The 19,590-nt window shown below is 30.1% G+C and overlaps 1 protein-coding gene across 3 annotated transcripts in view; it reads left to right on the plus strand.

The window, feature by feature from the left end:
- LOC143064054 (contactin-like) overlaps positions 1 to 18,322 on the plus strand; it is a 42,395-nt gene extending 24,073 nt beyond the window's left edge. For all 3 annotated transcript variants that reach the window (XM_076236564.1, XM_076236563.1, XM_076236562.1), the window contains exons 14-26: positions 153 to 431; positions 848 to 1,014; positions 1,611 to 1,737; positions 2,961 to 3,143; positions 3,798 to 3,950; positions 5,121 to 5,215; positions 7,181 to 7,276; positions 8,069 to 8,216; positions 10,373 to 10,494; positions 11,030 to 11,219; positions 11,610 to 11,725; positions 12,482 to 12,662; positions 14,443 to 18,322. In XM_076236564.1, coding sequence (XP_076092679.1) covers positions 153 to 431; positions 848 to 1,014; positions 1,611 to 1,737; positions 2,961 to 3,143; positions 3,798 to 3,950; positions 5,121 to 5,215; positions 7,181 to 7,276; positions 8,069 to 8,216; positions 10,373 to 10,494; positions 11,030 to 11,219; positions 11,610 to 11,725; positions 12,482 to 12,662; positions 14,443 to 14,564 — 1,979 coding nt within the window. In that variant the 3' untranslated portion in view covers positions 14,565 to 18,322. The remainder of the gene's footprint in view (positions 1 to 152; positions 432 to 847; positions 1,015 to 1,610; positions 1,738 to 2,960; positions 3,144 to 3,797; positions 3,951 to 5,120; positions 5,216 to 7,180; positions 7,277 to 8,068; positions 8,217 to 10,372; positions 10,495 to 11,029; positions 11,220 to 11,609; positions 11,726 to 12,481; positions 12,663 to 14,442) is intronic.
- Positions 18,323 to 19,590: the final 1,268 nt, after the last annotated feature.

Below are 19,590 nucleotides of genomic sequence, written 5' to 3' on the forward strand. Positions count from 1 at the left end.
AATCTTTTTTTTTTTATAAGTCCCCTACCAAGGAAGTCGAAGGGGATGTTAGGTTTGCACTCTATTTGTCTGTCTGTCTGTCAGTATGCCTTTTGAAGCCTCTAGTAATTATAACATGTATTTTCTTTACAATGTTTATATACTATTTTCAGCTTTTGAGCCAACATTCAACAAGAAACCTTTACCTGCAGAAATGTATGGAGCCGTAAATGGAAACATTACAATTGAGTGTCGTCCTGAGGCAGCTCCTGCACCAACCATTGAGTGGTATATAGGTGGTAGTCTAATATCATCTACTGACAAATTTAAACGGGAGCTGAATGGAGATTTAGTTATAACTGGTCTTAATATGGCCGATGCAGGAGTCTATAGGTGTAAAGCTACAAATGATTTAGGATCAACCGAAAGTGCAGGAAGACTCTTTGTTAAAGGTTTGTCTTTTATAATGCATGTATACAAGTACATACACATTGAAATTATTATCATTGTCATAAATTGGTCTATTAATTATTTAGTGCTAAGAAATATTTTATTTCTGGTAAAAGGGGTGTCTTCTAACGAATACTTTCTTCCAACTTTTTCTCAGAAACAACCAAACAGAATGACTTCAAATTTGGTTTGAGATTTGACAGTTGTGAGTTTTAACATGTAAGCACTATTCAAGTCTCTCAGATAACTTATTCCAGTTAGCACATGAATTTTTCAATGCATTGAATGAATTTGAAATTTCTAATCAACATACATTTTTCCCAATGAAATAGTATTGGGTGTGTGAGTGTGTTTTTACAACATATCAGTGTTTACAATACAAAATATCAGCTGTTCTACAATTTGTGTTTTTTTGTAGGTCAAGTTGTTATTAGTGTACCACCAACTGTAAATGATAAGGCTGTGCAGAATGAAACCAAATTTATACGATGTGAGGCATCTTATGATCAAGAACTTGATCTTGTTTATGTGTGGAATTTAAATGGTCATCGGATTAATATCACAAAAGATTTCCATTATGAACAGGTAACTTATAATACTCATAATTTATTATTTTTTTTCACAAGTTAATATCTATTAGAAGTAATCTGCATAAAAGCCTTCAGGTAATACTGTGTACATAATAATTTACCCTGTATTGAAAGCCTTCAGGTAATACTGTGTACATAATAATTTACCCTGTATTGAAAGCCTTCAGGTAATACTGTGTACCTAATAATTTACCCTGTATTGAAAGCCTTCAGGTAATACTGTGTACCTAATAATTTACCCTGTATTGAAAGCCTTCAGGTAATACTGTGTACATAATAATTTACCCTGTATTGAAAGCCTTCAGGTAATACTGTGTACCTAATAATTTACCCTGTATTGAAAACCTTCAGGTAATACTGTGTACCTAATAATTTACCCTGTATTGAAAGCCTTCAGGTAATACTGTGTACCTAATAATTTACCCTGTATTGAAAGCCTTCAGGTAATACTGTGTACATAATAATTTACTCTGTATTGAAAAGAAAAAACACAAGGAGTCTAAACATCTGACAAAAACTCCTAAACCTCACCTAAGTACATTCTAAAGCTGTTAGTTAGAATTGTTACCACTTATAGAATGATATTTTCAGATTATAAGATCTGGTTATACAGGACTGATGATTAAACTGATTGATTTCAAACATGGAGGAACATATGAATGTATTGCCAAAACTCCTGTCAATGAAGCAAGAGCATCAGGATTTCTCAAGATTTTAGGTATGAATTATAGCAACCCTAAATTATGGCAAAGTTATTGCCAAAAGAGAGCAAACATTAATAGAAAAATGAATTTCAAATATTTTAAAGAACTATGGCTTTATTTATTGGGAGTCATTTTTGTGGAATTTATGGGAATTGAAGAACCATGTATTTTAAGTGCTCAGTCAAATACATATTTTATATTAAATAACCTGACGTAAAACCAAATGAAGAAATCAAGTTTCCACTTATAAATATAATATTTTCTCGATGCACGCAAGATGATAATATTTTCTCAATGCACGCAAGATGATATTATTTTCTCAATGCACGCAAGATGATCAATAAATCCTTGATATGAATTCTGAAGTTTCATCTTGGAAAAAGAGAAACCAGAATTTAAATCAATCAAATCTTCATAGATACCACATCATAATTTGTATATGTTCATTACGGACTGTTCTTTACAGATAAGGAGCTAATAGAGATTTAATATTTTTTTTTATAGAAATGAGATGAGTTTAAACAATATTTTATTCAAATAAATTGAATTGGATTGGGCAACAGGCATAGCCTATGTAAGCCCTCTCCACAAAACAAGGTACAATATATTGCATTCAAACAAAGCAACACATACACAAACATAATGACAAAACAGAATTAATTTTTCAAAAATACCTCTTAGCTGACTGGAATGATGCTTCAAATAGTTAACTCAGATCAACAGTATGACTATTTTAAAATGCTTCAAATGTTAACTCAGAAAAATAAGAAAAAATAAATTATGAAAAAAGTTTTAATTGTCTAGGTAATAAACTCCAACATTGATTTAGAGGTCTCAATCAGCTATTTAAGATAATAAATTTAATAACTCATTTTTAAAACAACATGTTTGATATCATGTATTTATTTTTACTAAATTATTGCACCTCAAGAAAAACAACAGGGAGTAATAACCATATTAATACATTATAGAATTATAATAATATAAAAAGAATTTAGAATGTTAATAAGAAGAAGAAAAAAAGAAAAAATAGATTTAAGAAATTAAAGAAATACAAATTGAATATATGAATGATATAGAAATAAAGGTGCATTTATTAATTTTTAACTTTAATAGTATTAATTTCAATGTACTGTCGTTTGATAGAAATGAGACTGTTATGGATAAAAAGGTTTGAGGGGATTGTTTTACAAATTAATAAGTTGAATATAGATTGATAAAAAATATATTATGTTAGGTCCTCCATCAGAGCCTGCTGGTGTGAAAGCTGATTCAACTATGACCACTAGTTTGAGGATAAACTGGTTCCCTGGTAGAACAAATGGGTTACCAGTAGATTATTATACAATACAATCTCGTGTTGAAGGAGAAGAAGGTGTGATGACAAATTGGGAGTATATAAACAATGATGATGGCGGGAGTAAGTTTATTAAGCCCTGTAGTTTCATATTTTCATACCTTAGATATCATATGATTATGTGAATCAAATTTATTTAAAAAATCATAATGTTTACATCAAACAAAGGACAAGATTCTCTTTTGCCAAAATAACAACTTGATTCCTAAATAGAATAGACCACTTTTGAGTTTGTCTGTCACCTGAAAAAATCGTCAATTATGCAAGCCTTTATGATGTCATTTACCAGATAGAGGGGATCGCATGTATCCCTGCACTATAAATGTTCATCAAGCGCCTTAGTGATTGTCATTGTGCAGGATAAACAAGAATAACATTTGTTCTGTAGGTACTTAATCACAATTCCCTAATGACAGCAGTGCCGATAGACAATTACGGGAATTCAATTTGCCGAATAATTCGTGCTATATACCTTTATAGTATTCCAACCACTCGCTCAACTTTGGAACTGAAGTCCCCTAAACACACAAATGATGTTCACTTAAACCAAACTTTTTGACGGGAAATGCATTGAACTCGAAAGTTGTCTATTATTTCAAAAGCTTTCAGGCTTAGTGAAAAAACGACTTTTAGTTTCTCAGTTAAACGTTACTATGATTAGTTTTGATTTGACAGCAAAATATTGTATTTAACATGCTTTGTCTTGTTATATTTTAGGGGTTTTTGAAAGGGATGTGATGCCTTTAGGTGAAGCTCGATCAGACAGGAGAAGTTACCTCGTAAAAAATCTAAAACCAGGCAATGTATACCAGTTCAGGGTGGCAGCTAAAAATGGGTATGCCGGCATAAGTCCTCAAAGTTATCCATCAGGTAAATACAGATTCTATTATTTTTAGGGGCCCTTTATAGCTTGCTGTTCAGTGTGAGCTCTGTGTTGAAGGCCATAATTTGACCTACATGTATAATTGTTTAATATTTACACATTGTGACTTGAATTGGAAAATGTCTCATTGGCACTCATACCACATCTTATTTATAGTCAAATGATTTCCAGTTAGTTGAACTGATTAGATATTTAGTTTTGTAAATCAGTTTATTCAGGCTGTGTTCATATTAAGTTTTATTTTGTGACTTTGAAGAAAGTGCCAAAAGTAAAACATGTTAAGTAAATTTCCATTATTTAAGAAATTTCCATAAAATGATTATTAAAATACAGGATTGAAACTATGAGCCAAAGTTGAACACGATAATGTTTTTTTGGTAAAAAAAAAAGACGAAATGTCCCTATTTTCAGTATTAACCCTTTCACCGATTGCTGCCCAGACTGAAGCTACTCTGAGACGATGGCTTCCCTGGCTACTATTACTTAAGTGGGAGATCTTCATAATAAATGTCAATAAAAACTTGTTTGTAGTTATTTGTGTATTTATTTCATTCACTAACACTATGTTCACAGTTTTGGTCATGTTTTGATAATTTTTTCTTCATAAAATATTCAAATTTTCAAATTTTCGGCATTATCTAGGTGAAGTTCTCAAAATTCTGCTCTTTGACCCCAAATCGTAATTTTTTAACCCAAACGGCAAAATTTTGAAAAATTTTACAAGGCTGTACAAATTCCTCACACTGAACGATATCCATTCCAACTGTTTTGTACATAAAACTACATTTTATGTCAAAAAAGTACACTAGTTTGGCTTCAATTCTTCCATATTCTTTCAAAAAAAATGTTCCCTCATTTCAAATTCTCATAAATTCCGTAAATTTCCTCTGATTTTGACAAGGTTTTCAACAAATGGAAACGCCATGTTTACACTTTCATCAGGGTATTCATCAAAGAAAGATAACTCATGTTTGCACTGTTTTGAGCAGGAAATATAAAAGAGGTGTTCGGATTTCGGTAAAACGGGACTCGTCGTCAGCTGTCTGAAGCGTGAATCCCGGTAAACCGGGACTCTTCGGCGAAAGGGTTAAGATGTTGCATTTAACAATTTGACAGTGTGCTGTTGTAAACCTATTTAATTTATTCTGATATTTCAGCATTAACAAAGACATTGGAAGCTCCCCCCATTGCAATGCCATCTTTGATCTATGGTGGAAATGGTAGTGTTGGAGACCTTCATATTATATGGAATGTAAGTTTTAACAAAACCTTTTTTTCGAATGTTAATTGAATACAGGTTTCTGTAATCTACTGTAAATTCAGAAATTATCGCATGTTTTTATTATTTTAGACTAAAATGCGATTAAATTTTGCAATATTCGGGAGAAAAATCCACAATTGCAGCAGACATTAAAAAATTAATACAATAACAGACATACAGTCATATATAATGTTTATACTGAAATAAACAGGTTAAATATGAATTAATGGTCGTCAATTTAATCTTGGTTTTATGAAGTTTAAAACATAATTTGCCTTTTATGAGAATTATTTTTATGAACATCCATGTAAGAATGGCTGAAAGTGAAAGAAAACACCATCATTAGTTTGCATAAGGTAATGTTCCTCAGATACAATATACGATTTGTCAAGACCATCAATGCTTTTACCTTGTTTCTATACTTATAAATAATAAAGTGCCATTACATCAAAATTGTTTTCTATCAAAGAAGTATTTACTAATACCTGCAATTCTTTTGAATTACTAACTACATAGCAATACTTCAATATGTTCATAGAATTTGTGATTTCGGCTTCTCTTTTAGGGACTTTTCATTATTTATCTGGGAGGGGGGGCTGGTGAAAATACAAGGGGATCAAGTTTTTTTCCTGAATGTGGAAGAGGGGGGTTTAAATTTTATTGTAAATTCAAAGTGGGGGGATCAATATTTTTTGCACAAAGAAATGAGTAGTTCGAACATCACTAATCATGGTACCTTTTTTAATTCATTATAAGATCCCTACTCTCATTTCCTCAAAATCTGTATTTTTTAGGCTGACAATTCAAAATTTTGGGGTTTCTATCCTACATTTATGAATGATATGTGTCAATAACTAAGCAAGTATGCAAGAATGAAAGAAAAAAAGAAAGAACAATCCATATAAACATTTACCCATTCAATGGAGGTTTCAATAAGGCCTACTGTAAAACAAAAGTTTTACGCAGCGTCCAAGTGAGGAACATATACTGCGGTTAATAGATATCCCACTTAGTAAATAATTTGTTGTTGCTGTATCAAAAACTTTTTACAGAACTACTTAGGAACAAGTTTTCTTTAATAGCTCAATATAGGAAATTAGAAAAAAAGTTTGAAAAAGCCTCCCAAAGCACTGGCTGGTGCCTACCTTTTAATATTCATGGAAGGGCCCATATTTCAAGGTAGTTTTCCCTCAAATATTTTTTTGGACTCGATCCACTGAGAACATTTCATGCTTGCATTATATCTGTGATATAACAAGAATTTTGCATGTTAAAATTTTGACATGTTTAATAGAGGGGGGATCACATTTTTGTTAATGTTTCTGTGGGGGGGGGGGGGTCAAATAAAAATAGTGAAATATTATGAGGGGATCAAGAAAATTTTATATGTATGAATTCAAAATGACCAGCCCCCCCCTTCCCAGGTAAATAATGATAAGTCCCTTAGCTGAATTTGTTCATTGTTGAAGGCAGTAGGGTGACCTATAGTTGTTAATGTCTGTGCCATACTGTCTCTTGTGAAGAGTTGTCTCATTGCCAATCATACCACATTTTTTTTTATATATCTGCCAAAGGGTAAAGTGTTTTTCCTCTAAACCCATACTGATTATAAGAACACATTCTCTCTTTAGATTTTTTTTGGAACAATATAGAGTACTGTGAGTAGAAGTTGATTTGTCCCAGCAGTGAGATAATCAAATTGAAAGACTTATAAGTTGATTGTCAATAGGATTGATGTCAAAAAGTAAATGAATTTATTGAATGGTTTATAAGCTAATTGCGACAGGTGCATTTACGTCCAATACTGATTATGATTGCTACTTTTTCTGTGGCAGGTTGGTGGTTCTGTCCTGGTACACTTGTTTCCTCCACTAATAAATACTGGCCACCGCAAATATTTCTAAGAGTTCCTAAAGCAGCTTGTAATTTTACTGAATGTGTATAACCATTATTTAGGAAATGCCATATGAAGACAGAGGTCATCAGAGTGGTGGATATATGGTTTACTGGAGAAAACATGAAGAGGGTAATGATGATAGATTATGGAATAAGGTAAGTCAAACTAGTTCAAAAAACAGTCAGACTAGTTCTAAACTAGTTATAAATATACAGTCAAACTAGTTAAAAATACAGTCAAAAAAGTTCTAAATATACAGTCTAACTAGTTCTAATCACACAGTCAAACTAGTTCTAGATAAACAGTCAAACTAGATCTAAATATGCACTCATCATGCTTCAAATGTAAATAATTTATTTCTAATTCGTGCCGCTCATCAAATGTTATTTCATCACTTTGCACAGGTTAATCATCTAGTGCTAGTGGTAACCAAAGTTAAAATTGTTTGGTCTTTTCACTTTAAGTAAAACTTGATAGTTAATATCATTATCAAAATGCTATCCAAAAGCTCTAAAAGAAAATTTGGATGTGCCTTGTGTTAGTGGTGTTTTTTAAAACATTTAAGTATTTGTATTTAAATACTATACTAAAATAGAAGTCAATTTCTAGATGAATTATATTGAAAACTCACCATACTATTCTCTCTCACTCTATTTCTATCTCTCTCTCTCCGGTGTTCAAACTGCTTTACTCCTTATCTTATATTTGTATATTTAAAAAAAAATAAAAAAATTGCTTCCTAATAGAAAGATGTATTGATTAGATAATATCTATAGATTTATATATTATATATTGCTATTATATTTGTGTATATTATGTTGTAAATTGGAAGTTATAAATAATAAAAATTAAAAAAAAATATTTGGATTAAAACATACACTGGGAAAAAAAAAAAAAAAAAAAAAAAAAAAAAAAAGTATTTGTATTCAATATTTGATATCTTTCAGGAAAAAATTAACTCCTGGAAGCAAACACACTTTGTTTACCAGGTCGGAGAGGACAATTTTTATCTGTTGTATGAAATCAAAATACAAGGCTGGAATATACTTGGAAGTGGTCCCAATGCTTCAGCCATGATTTACTCCTCTGAAGGCAGTAAGTAGATCAAAATAGTAGCAATCTCCTTATAAATGTACTTAAAACTTATCAATAAAAACCTCCAAAGCAGTAAATACTAGTATTACGTAAAAATTAACTGCCCGTCCAATATTATTAGTTACACATTGTGCAATTGTCCTAATACCAGAATTTATCGGGTCAATAAAATTCATTTCGGGTGAGACAAAGTCGAACCCGATATGAATTTTATTGATCCGATAAATCTATGAAATTTAAACACAAGGTTTATGACCATAAAAGGAAGGTAGGGATTGATTTTGGGTGTTTTGATCCCAACAGTGTAGGAATTGGGGTCCAAAAAGGGCCCGAATAAGCATTTTTCTTGGTTTTCGCACAATAACCTTAGTATAAGTAAACAGAAATCTATGAAACTTTAACATAAGGTCTATGACCACAAAAGAAAGGTTGGGATTGATTTTGGGAGTTTTAGTCTGTTTAGTTTAGAAAGTAGGGCCAAAAACAGGTCCCAAATAAGCATTTTTTTTGTTGTTTGCACAATAACTTTAGTATAAGTTGATAGAAATCTATGAAATTTTAACACAAGGTTTATGACCACTAAAGGAATGTTTGGATTGATTTTGGGAGATTTGGTCCCAACAAATTAGAGTCCAAAAGGGTCCAAAATTAAACTTTGTTTGATTTCATCAAAAAATGAATTATTGGGGTTCTTTTATATGCCAAATCTAACCGTGTATTCAGATTCTTAATTTTTTGTCCTGTTTTCAAATTGGTCTACATTAAGGTCCAAAGGGTCCAAAATTAAACTGAGCTTGATTTTAACAAAAATTGAATTCTTGGAGTTCTTTGATATGCTGAATCTAAACATGTACTTAGGTTTTTTTATTATGGGCTCAGTTTTCAAGTTGGTCCAAATCGGGCTCCAAAATTATTATATTAAGTATTGTGCAAAAGAAATCTTCAAATGCACAATATTGTGCAATAGCAAGAAATTTTCAATTGCTCAGTATTGCGCAATAGCAAGAAATCTTCAATTGCACAGTATTGTGCAATAGCAAGAAATATCTAATTGCACAATATTGCGCAATAGCAAGAAATTTTCAATTGCACAGTTTTGCGCAATAGCAAGAAATATTCAATTGCACAGTATTGTCCTGTTTTCAAATAGGTCTACATTAAGGTCCAAAGGGTCAAAAATTAAACTTTGTTTGATTTCAACAAAAATTGAACATATGGGGTTCTTCAATATGCTGAATCTAACCATGTATTTAGATTTTTAATATTTGGGCCCGGCTATCAATTTGGTCCACATTGAGGTTTAAAGGGTCTAAAATTGAACATTATTTGATTTCATCAAAAATTGAATCCTCGGGGTTCTAAGATATGCTGACTCTAACCATGTATTTAGATTTTGGATATTGGACCATAATAGGTAAATGTCCAATTTGAAATTATTAAGTTTTTAAGTTTAAGTTCTTAGACCACATTCATTCTCTGTCAGAAACCTATGTTGTGTCAACTATTTAATCACAATCCAAATTCAGAGATGTATCAAGCTTGAATGTTGTGTCCATACTTGCCCCAAATGTTCAGGGTTCTACCTCTGTGGTCGTATAAAGCTGTGTCCTGCAGAGCATCTGGTTATATTACATATTATTATATTCAAATTCAATATTAGGACAATATCAACCAAATATATTTTAGATATTTAATCTAAAACTGTGAAAAATTAAAAATATTAGAACTATAAAGCAACTCAAATTTTATTATTTTTATTAGGTCAATGGTATAAGGGAGATAATTCCAATTGCTGCAATAAATAAGGGAGAAAATTCCAATTGACGTAATAAAAAATTGTACTGAAATTTATTAGGACAATATCAGCCAATCAAATTGCGAGAAATTACTCTAAATCAGGATAAATGAATCTACAACATGCTGTTTCAAAATAGATTGTGATGGGGGATCGGAGGTATTCAAATTAATTACAGGTGGTTGCATTTTCTAGAAATTGAGACTAAAAGAAGTGTCTTCATGACAATCATTCGTTTAATTCTTGAAACTTTTTGAGAAAATTTATTGATTTATAGAAATGACTGCATCTTTTACATTTCTGAAAAAAGGAAAACATTGCTTGATTTAAAATTCATATGAATGAAATATTTTTTTTATAGTGCCAACAGCTGCACCTGGTAACGTATTAGCAGACGCTTTTAATTCAACTGCTATGGAGGTAACATGGGATGAAGTAGAAGATACCAGGGAGGTTATGAAAGGTCGTCTCTATGGTTACCAGGTTAGTAATGATTTAACTGAAAAGTTGTCAAAGTTTCTGGATACATAAAAACATATAACATGGAAATATGTGATTGAAAAGTAATGATGAAATAAATAGATATATGATTATATATAATATTATATACTTACTGTCACTGAGACCATCAGCAGAGGTTTTTTTATCATTTTTAGAAAGTTAATTAAAACACATATTTACCGAAATAAAAGACTACTTGTTTTATTTCATATTTAAAGAGAGTAGCAAGAGAAATGTATGAAATAACAATTATTTACCAAACCAATTTCAATATAATTAATTATACATGTAAAAGCATGTGACGTTTTCCACTGGATTAATTTATAACTCTTGGAATGATTTATAAGATCATATATTCATCCTCTAGTTTCATATGTATTATGTCAGATTAATTTATATGGTCATAATTTGAAAAGTTGGGAGAGATAACACAACCGTTTTTCAGGGTTTAAAATGAAAACTTTTCTTTACCCCATAATGGTTCCTGCATGTGAGTCTTTTTTTTTTTTAATTTCAGATAAACTACTATTCTGATGATGATATTGAACCATTGTACAAGACATATATACGTTTCCCTGGACAAATGGGATCTGCTGTGTGTATTGGTCTATGGGCAGATTCTAACTTCTGGTTTCAAATTCAAGTGTATAACACTGCAGGACTTGGACCTGTCAGTGACTCTTACAAACAGGAAACTCTGCATTTTGGTATGTAAAATATACATGCTTAAAGTTGCATGTGATGATGCTGTACTGTGTGATGCATTTCCAAATTAGTATTCATTTTTCTTTAGTTCCTGTTTACCAAATACTTAGAGTGTGGGTTTCATTAGTGAGCAATAGCTCAAAATTCTACTTGTTGGATATTAATCTTATACTTATAATGAATGAAAACAACATTGCTCTCAGTCCATCGGTAATAGGTAACATTTGTCAGAAATTTGATTATTATTAAACTTAAAAAGATTTGAATTAAAATAAAAAGATTTGGTATGAGACAACTCTCCATCCAAGTCACAATTTATAAAAGTAAACAATTTTAGGTCAAGAACCAATAAATTGTATATGAAAGTTAAACTATTATTGGTTTTGTTACAGCATCAAGATTATACCCAACAGAAGTAGCAGTATACTCACATTCAGCTACATCAGTTTTACTCAAATGGAGAGGTATTTTGATTGAATTTGACGAAGCAACTATTGTAAATTATAGGGTACGTTTTAATCTTATATATTTATGAATTTCTTGTTTATTTTACAAGGTTAGATGTAGGAACTTATAGAGAATTTTATAAATAGAATATCATTTGAATATTTCAACCACTTTAATACCAGAGAGATTGACATCAGATAGGGATCTCTTGATATTACATTACCCTTTAGTGGAAAAGAGTTTAAGCACAAATTAAAATCATCAAATTTCTTAAAAGGACCTAACATGTTTGAAATTTATCTTGGTATCTATGATGGGTTTATTTATATACCTGCAATACTAATCAAGAAATCATTAACTGGTATATTTTTATATTTTTGAGCTTCACAGATGTACTATATAACAGAAGTATGAATTATTCCTCATTCCACAATTTAATTCTCAATGTTAGTATATAAATCAATTGTATGCCCAAAATATTACCTTTATTGCCGTTTTTTACTTAGTCTAAAGGGATTAAAATGGATCAGAAAAAAATGGCTTAAATATTTATTGAAAAGCCTGATATTAAATGTAGTTAGAAAAAACTCTGAAAAATGAAAAAAATAACAAATGGAACATGTCAGATCATAAAAAAGAAGTGAGAAAATCAGGAGAGATCATTATAGTTTTCATTTAATAATGTGGCTATTAAAAGAGTTTCAATCTCTGAAATTATATGTTTATGATCAAATAAAACATTTTTATATAGAATATGACCCTACAATGATTAAAAATATACATGCATCATCTATATACATAAAATTGTATCTTTCAGTTGTATCTTTGGCCTTCAAATGAGCACTTTAGATCAGCAGAAGAAATTGACACTGATGGACTGGTCACTTCTTATATCCTAACCAATTTGAAGAAAGGAATTATCTATGCAGTTAGAATAGCAGCAATAAGTGATGGTGGTGAAGGCAAAAAGTCTATTACACTTTATTTCACATTGACAGGTAAAGGTCTAGATAGTTCAATATCTGGTAACATATCAAACTGTTTGTTTTCCCAGATGACATGCATGAATAAATTTAAAAACACTTGATTTTACACATTGATAGGTCAATTTGATTCTTTTTTTATCTACATTTACAGATATACTATTTCTTTTCAAAGTGACCTCAATAATTACATATTATTTGCAAATTGACCTATATGATCAATATGACTCCTTGCTGTTTTAACCTTTTGTGATTTTTGCCTTTTATCTTGAAAAGTATCATTTTATTAATAAACAGATAAAACTATGTCCAACTGAAATAATTAGCATGACAAGACTTTGATCTCACTCTTCACAAGTAATCTTGTTTCTATGTATCAAGTATCAATTGTATGTAAAAATATCAGATGAGCAATACATTTCATTTACATACATTTCATTTTGTTATTAGCTCACCTGACCTGAAAGGTCAAGTGAGCTTTTCTCATCACTTGGCGTCCGTTGTCCGGCGTCCAGTGTCTTGCGTTCGTCGTCCGTAAACTTTTACAAAAATCTTCTCCTCTGAAACTATTGGGCCAAATTTAACCAAACTTGACCACAATCATCCTAGGTGTATCTAGTTTAAAAAATGTGTCTGATGACCTGGCCATCAAACCGAGATGGCCACCATGGCTAAAAATAAAACGCAAGGGTAAAATGTATATTTTGGCTTATATCTTTAAAACCAAAGCATTTAGAGCAAATCTGACATGGTGTAAAATTGTTGATCAGGTCAGGATCTATCTGCCCTGAAATTTTCAGACAAATCGGACAACCTGTTGTTGGGTTGCTGCCCCTGAATTGGCAATTTTAAGGAGATTTTTAAGCTTTTGGTTATTATCTTGAATACTATTATAGATAGAGATAAACTGTAAACAGCAATAATGTTCAGCAAAATAAGACCTACAAATAAGTCAACATGACCAAAATTGTCAGTCAACCCCTTAAGGAGTTATTGCCCTTTATAGTCAATTTTTTTTTTTTTTTGTAACTTGTACAAAAATCTTCTTCTCTGAAACTACTGGGCCAAATTTTAACTTACTTGGCCACAATCATAATTGTGGTATATAGTTTAAAAAATGTGTCTGATGACCCCAACTACCAAACAAAATGGCAGACATGGCTAAAATTAGAACATAGTGGTAAAATGCAGTTTTTGCTTTATATCTTTGAAACTTAGACATTTAGTGCAAATCTTTCAAGATTTAAATGTCCATCAGAATAAGATCTATCCCCTCACATATTTTCAGATGAATCCTACAACCCGTTGTTGGGTTGCTGCCCTAAAATTGGTAATTTTAAGGAAATTTTGCAGTTTTTGGTTATTATCTTGAATACTATTATAGATAGAGATAAACTGTAAAGTACAAGTAAGTCAACATGACCAAAATTGTCAGAGAATCCCTTAAGGAGTTATTGTCCTTTATAGTCAATATTGAACAACTTTTTGTCATTTTTGTAACTTGTACAAAAATCTTCTTTTCTAAAACTATGGGCCAAATTTAACCAAATTAACCAAATTTGGCCACAATCATTACTAGGGTATCTATTTTTAAAAAAAGTGTCTAATGACCCCGCCTACCAACCAAGATGGCCGACATCAGTAAATACAGTAACAGGTGAGCGACACAGGCTCTTGAGAGCCTCTAGTTCCTTTTGTTGCTATCATATCTATATATACCCTTTATCCTATTTATATATACCCATTGTCTTTTACATACAGTTAGTTTTAAATGTTGTTTTTATAATAATTGTAGGTGGCTCCAATGTAGCTATTGATCAGACATTAACAGAATTCAGAGCTGGAGGAGATGCAGTTTACATGTCCGTCTTTCTACTGATTGGTTCTATAGTGATGTCCATTATTTCCTGGTTATAAATTAAAACAAAGCAGATAATTATCAAATTATTCTAGTCCTTCTTAATAAATCTTTTATTAAAAGACAATGAAAAATACTTTTTTGGTATATTTTACATGTAATTTTTCATATTTTTTTTATATTTTTTTATATGTCTTTATTATATTTGGAGACAGAATCTCTTAGAATTGACATATGATATGAAAGCTATGATGACTCTTATCATAGTTTGACTATCTTTAGGATTATGAGTCTTCCAATATAGATTATATTATGAAAATCAAAAGTCAGTTATGGATAGTGTTGAAACGTAATTGTATATTGTTAATTTTTTATATTAATCTTTTTAGCAGGAGCTTGCCATATCAGCATTCTTGTAGACAGGTTGTTTAACTTCCATTAATTTTTTGAATTGTTTTGAAGTAAGAAATTAGAAGATTCCCATGGCTATGCAATTATATCTATACACTGCATGTTTTCCTTCATAATGTAGTTGTAAATAGTTGTGTTAATATAACAATGTACATAGTTTTTGTATTGAAAACATTAATTTGCAACGTTTAAGAGAATACTGAAAAAAAAAAATACATGTTTAATTGATATTAGAATTTTAGATCTATAATAACTCTTGGGATACAAAATTTCAATTGTATTGATAGACTAAGATATAACAATAGGCTTATATTCAAAACCAGTTAGTAGACATGTTCCAAATTAATTTGATCATTTCACAATTTTTGCTTCTAAAAATGCATAAATTAATGAATTTAGATTTCACTTGAGAAGAAAATGAATAAAGATGATAAAGCGTGTGATAAGTTATATATATTGACCAGATTTCAAAAACACTACTAGGGGTATTTAAAATAAAACTTAATTCATGATTGTTATAAAAAGTCTATAACTTAAGGATAATTTCAAATCATTAGCTGTGGAAAGTAGTGAATTTTGCTTTAATTAAAATCTATTACAGTGACTTGACTGTTAGTGTTGCTCTCCACCAATTGCAACTCATTCAAAAAATTCTGACCAAATTGCAATTTGTTTTATAAAATCAAATTGTTCAACAGGTCAGATATTTGAACAAACTGCTGTAGAAAACCACAGCCCAGTCATGAAAGTGCAAGGTGATAAAATAAAACATACTTACAATCCTATAAGACTTTAACTCCACTTGAATGATGTTATTTCAAAATTAGTCAAACTTAACTAATTTAGTCATATCATTCAAGTGGAGTTAAAGTCTTATAGGATTGTAAGTATGTTTTATTTTATCACCTTACACTTTCTCATTTTGACTAAACAATTTGTTCAATATTCTGACTAACAGTCAAGACACTGTAGTACCATTGTGTTCTTTCAAAAGCTCATGAAAGGTTGTGTTTATGAAGTTAAATTTTCACCACAATTGTGTTTATTTTAAGTTACATTCCAAGCAATCAAGAGCACATATCAAAATGTTTTATATATATTATATATATGTTGTATTTTACAAATATTATTCATTATATATTTTTTTAATACTCTTGTTAAGCATTTTTAAACCACTAAGGTCAAAGATTGTGTAGCTGTTTATTTTATATATAATTCTATAACTTTCTGTCATTATTGATGAAAAATATGTGCATGTCATTTTTTGGGGCTATTTATAGCTTGCTGTTCAGTATGAGCCAAGGCTCCGTGTAACTTTTCAATAATTTGTAAATGCATAAGTATCAATGAATTAATCCTGTAACAGGGAGGAATTATAAATATTCTGTTTTAGTAACAGTTCTTTCTAATTATGAATAATGAGTGTAATGCTTTCCCCATTTAATCAAAATATAAAATGTCATGTTATCTGTTTAATTATTATAATCATTAGTCATAATGTTTTACTTAAAATTATTGAAAACTTGCATTTGGTCAATATGAATATTTTAGTCCATAAATTTATCTAGTCAGTTGCATATAAAGAATACTCATATTATATAAAAATTATCTCAGATTAATGATTGAATGTACCTTAGAAAATCAGTTTAATTTTCATGTAATAGTTTTTATTAATGACCAAATTATACTTAATTAAATTTATTGGAATGGCTTTGCATGATGTCTAGTGATTTATATATATAGTATTTGCATAATAATCTGATTAATTTTATTGTCTGAAGATATAACAGTTTACCAAAGTTTATATTTTTAAAGAAATCAATACTTTTAAAGTTGAGTTTTGTTCACTTCCAGTAAAGTTTAGATTGTAGTACTGTTAAGGGACTCCTGCAGTCGTATAAAGCTGTACCCTGGGGAGCACCTGGTTTTTATTGGTGATGATAAATGAAGGAACCAAAAGGATAAATGGCATTAAATGAACAGTGTAATATTGTGTTATGTTATTAATGAAATATGTATTATGTTCTCTAAGCAATGTGATTTGATGTCATCTAGACAATGTGATTTAATGTCATCTAGACAATGTAATATTATGTTAACATTGTGATATAATGTTAACTTTTTTTTTAACAGTGTAACAGGATGTTTGTATGAAGGTCTCTGGTTCTCTTTCGGCACTCAAGATTCTTTTACCAATAAAAAAAACTGGCTCCATCAATATAAATATGAGTACTGAAAAAATAAAACAATCAATTATTATTATATGTTAAAGGAACAGTGTAAATCAAAATATATTATATCAGCATTCATGAGAGTTTATCATTTTAGTGTTTACAGAAACAGTGTTTGTGAATTACACCTAAATCAGCATTCAACTTTGACTAGCTTCAAAGGAATCTAATTTATATTGTGTTCCATATCATTACTAAATGTGAATCAATTGTAAACATCAATAATCTTCAGCAAAGTAAGATTTACTAATAACCTCTTAAGGAGTTATTGCCCTTTATAGTAAATTTTTGATAATTTTCATTAATTTGGTAATTTTTGTAAATTTTTTCAAAATATTTTCCTCTGTAACTAAAGGGCCAAGTTTACTATAGATAGAGAAAAGTGTAAGCAGCAAGAATGTTCAGTAAAGTAGATCTACAAACACATCACCATCATCAAACACACAATTTTGTCATGGATCCATCTGTGTCCTTTGTTTAATACATGTATGCACATAGACCAAGGTGAGCGACACAGGATCTTAAGAGCCTCTAGTTTTGCAAACTAATAATCTTTTAATCATTAATGTGAAAATTTTGCAGATTTTGTAATTTTTTATAATCTTTTATGTTTATTTGCTCTAGTATTATCAATTCTAGTCTATATACTCGAGTATTACTAATTCTAGTCTTAAATAATGCATTATGATTGCCGATTTATACAGTTCAGAAAAGAAGATTTAATGTTTTATTACTTTATCAATATCAAAGTCTTGATTTTCAATGTTTACATTGTTTTAAAATTAGGCATGTATTTGAATAATCACATTCAGAAAGTATTGCCAAAATCAGTCACTTTGAAAGCTCCGTATTATATATGATAATACATGTACCATATGAATCCTATATTGCATATAGGCATCTATAAAGTAAAAGATGTTTATCAGAGAGAAAAAAAGCTTTGATGGAATAATAATTGAATTTTCATTATAGATTTGACAAAACGTCACAGAAAGTTTTGCAATTGAAAATTATTCCCTATTTTTTCTTATGGTAGAATTTTAATGATATGAAAAAGTGAAACCATGATTACCAACATGTGTTATGGTTCGAAAATATCATCAATTAAATTTGACTGTGGTTGTATTTTATTGTTTTTATATGATAATAATAATTAAAAAATTTACAATAGTTAATTTTACTTCTTTGTTGTTCCTTGCCAAAAAGGGGTTGGGACATATCTTTTTACTGGATCTATAATTAAATGTTATCAAGATTTATTTTGCAGTTATACATTGATAAAATATAGATTAAGAATTTTTAATCATTTCATTCACCTACTTTTGAAGTCCTGAAATTCTTGTCGAGACTTTTTATACTCTAGAAAAAAAAGTTTGGGAGCATAGTTATCACTTTGTTTGTACTCTGTCCATCTTTTTGTCAAAGTCAAATGATTTTTGGTTAATAGCTTGAGTATCCCGTACTTGAAGTTGCTTTATCATATATGAGAATGACAGACACACAAAAGAGGGGTTTTGTGAGAACAACTGATGCATGGGGTCCTTATAAAAGTAAGATTATAGGGAAATAAAAGAACTTGAATTAGTCATTAGGAAGAATAATACTATTGGAAAGTGTTATAACAATAACAATCCACCTCAGCAAAGGTGGGACAGTATTAAATCAAGAGGAACAGAAACTTCAACCAAAATCAACATCTGAAAATTACCAAGTGTTGAGTGCACTGGTTGTGGAATGAAGTAGACATTCTTTATCATTAAAAGGGTATATAAGATAAAAGACCAAAATATTTGGAGGATAAGAGGTCAAGAAGTTTTTATGTTCTTCTCAAGATGTTTTTTTTCTCAAAAAGCCTATCTGATATTTGATATACTGAAATAGTTAATCATCAAATAAATACATAAAACGCAAAACCAATTAAACTAAAACTATACAGACTGCCTTTAGAATAAGAGGTTATAGAGAAAGACTCACGTGACTTGGTATCGTTTCTCTGTTGTCATGGTCACGACAAAGAAAGATCAAAGTATTAGATTTTGCATTGATTTTAGGAAACTTAATGAACTAACTGAGAAAGATTGTCAACCGAATCCCCGTAATGAGGAAAATTTTTACATGAGTAGTATAACAAAATCAGAGATTCATATTTTAATTATATTGACTTTAAGCGTCAATAAATGGTTCACTACACTGTAAAATTCTGTTTATCCCTATTTTACTTATAAATGAACTTGTAGTTTGTCTACCACTTAACTTTACATTCACTCTGTGGTTGAAGTTCTCAAACAATTTTAGAATTCCTTTCTTAAACTATTTCAGATTTGTACCAAACTTGGACAGAAGCTGGTTTAATTGTGATCAAAAGCTAGTATCTAGAAGGAAATTTTGTAAAACGTTTTCTTCATACAGTTTACATTAAAGTTTTCAAAACATTAATTAGATT

The sequence above is a fragment of the Mytilus galloprovincialis genome, chromosome 2 (assembly GCF_965363235.1).
Source record: "Mytilus galloprovincialis chromosome 2, xbMytGall1.hap1.1, whole genome shotgun sequence".
In the NCBI taxonomy this organism is placed as follows: domain Eukaryota; kingdom Metazoa; phylum Mollusca; class Bivalvia; order Mytilida; family Mytilidae; genus Mytilus; species Mytilus galloprovincialis.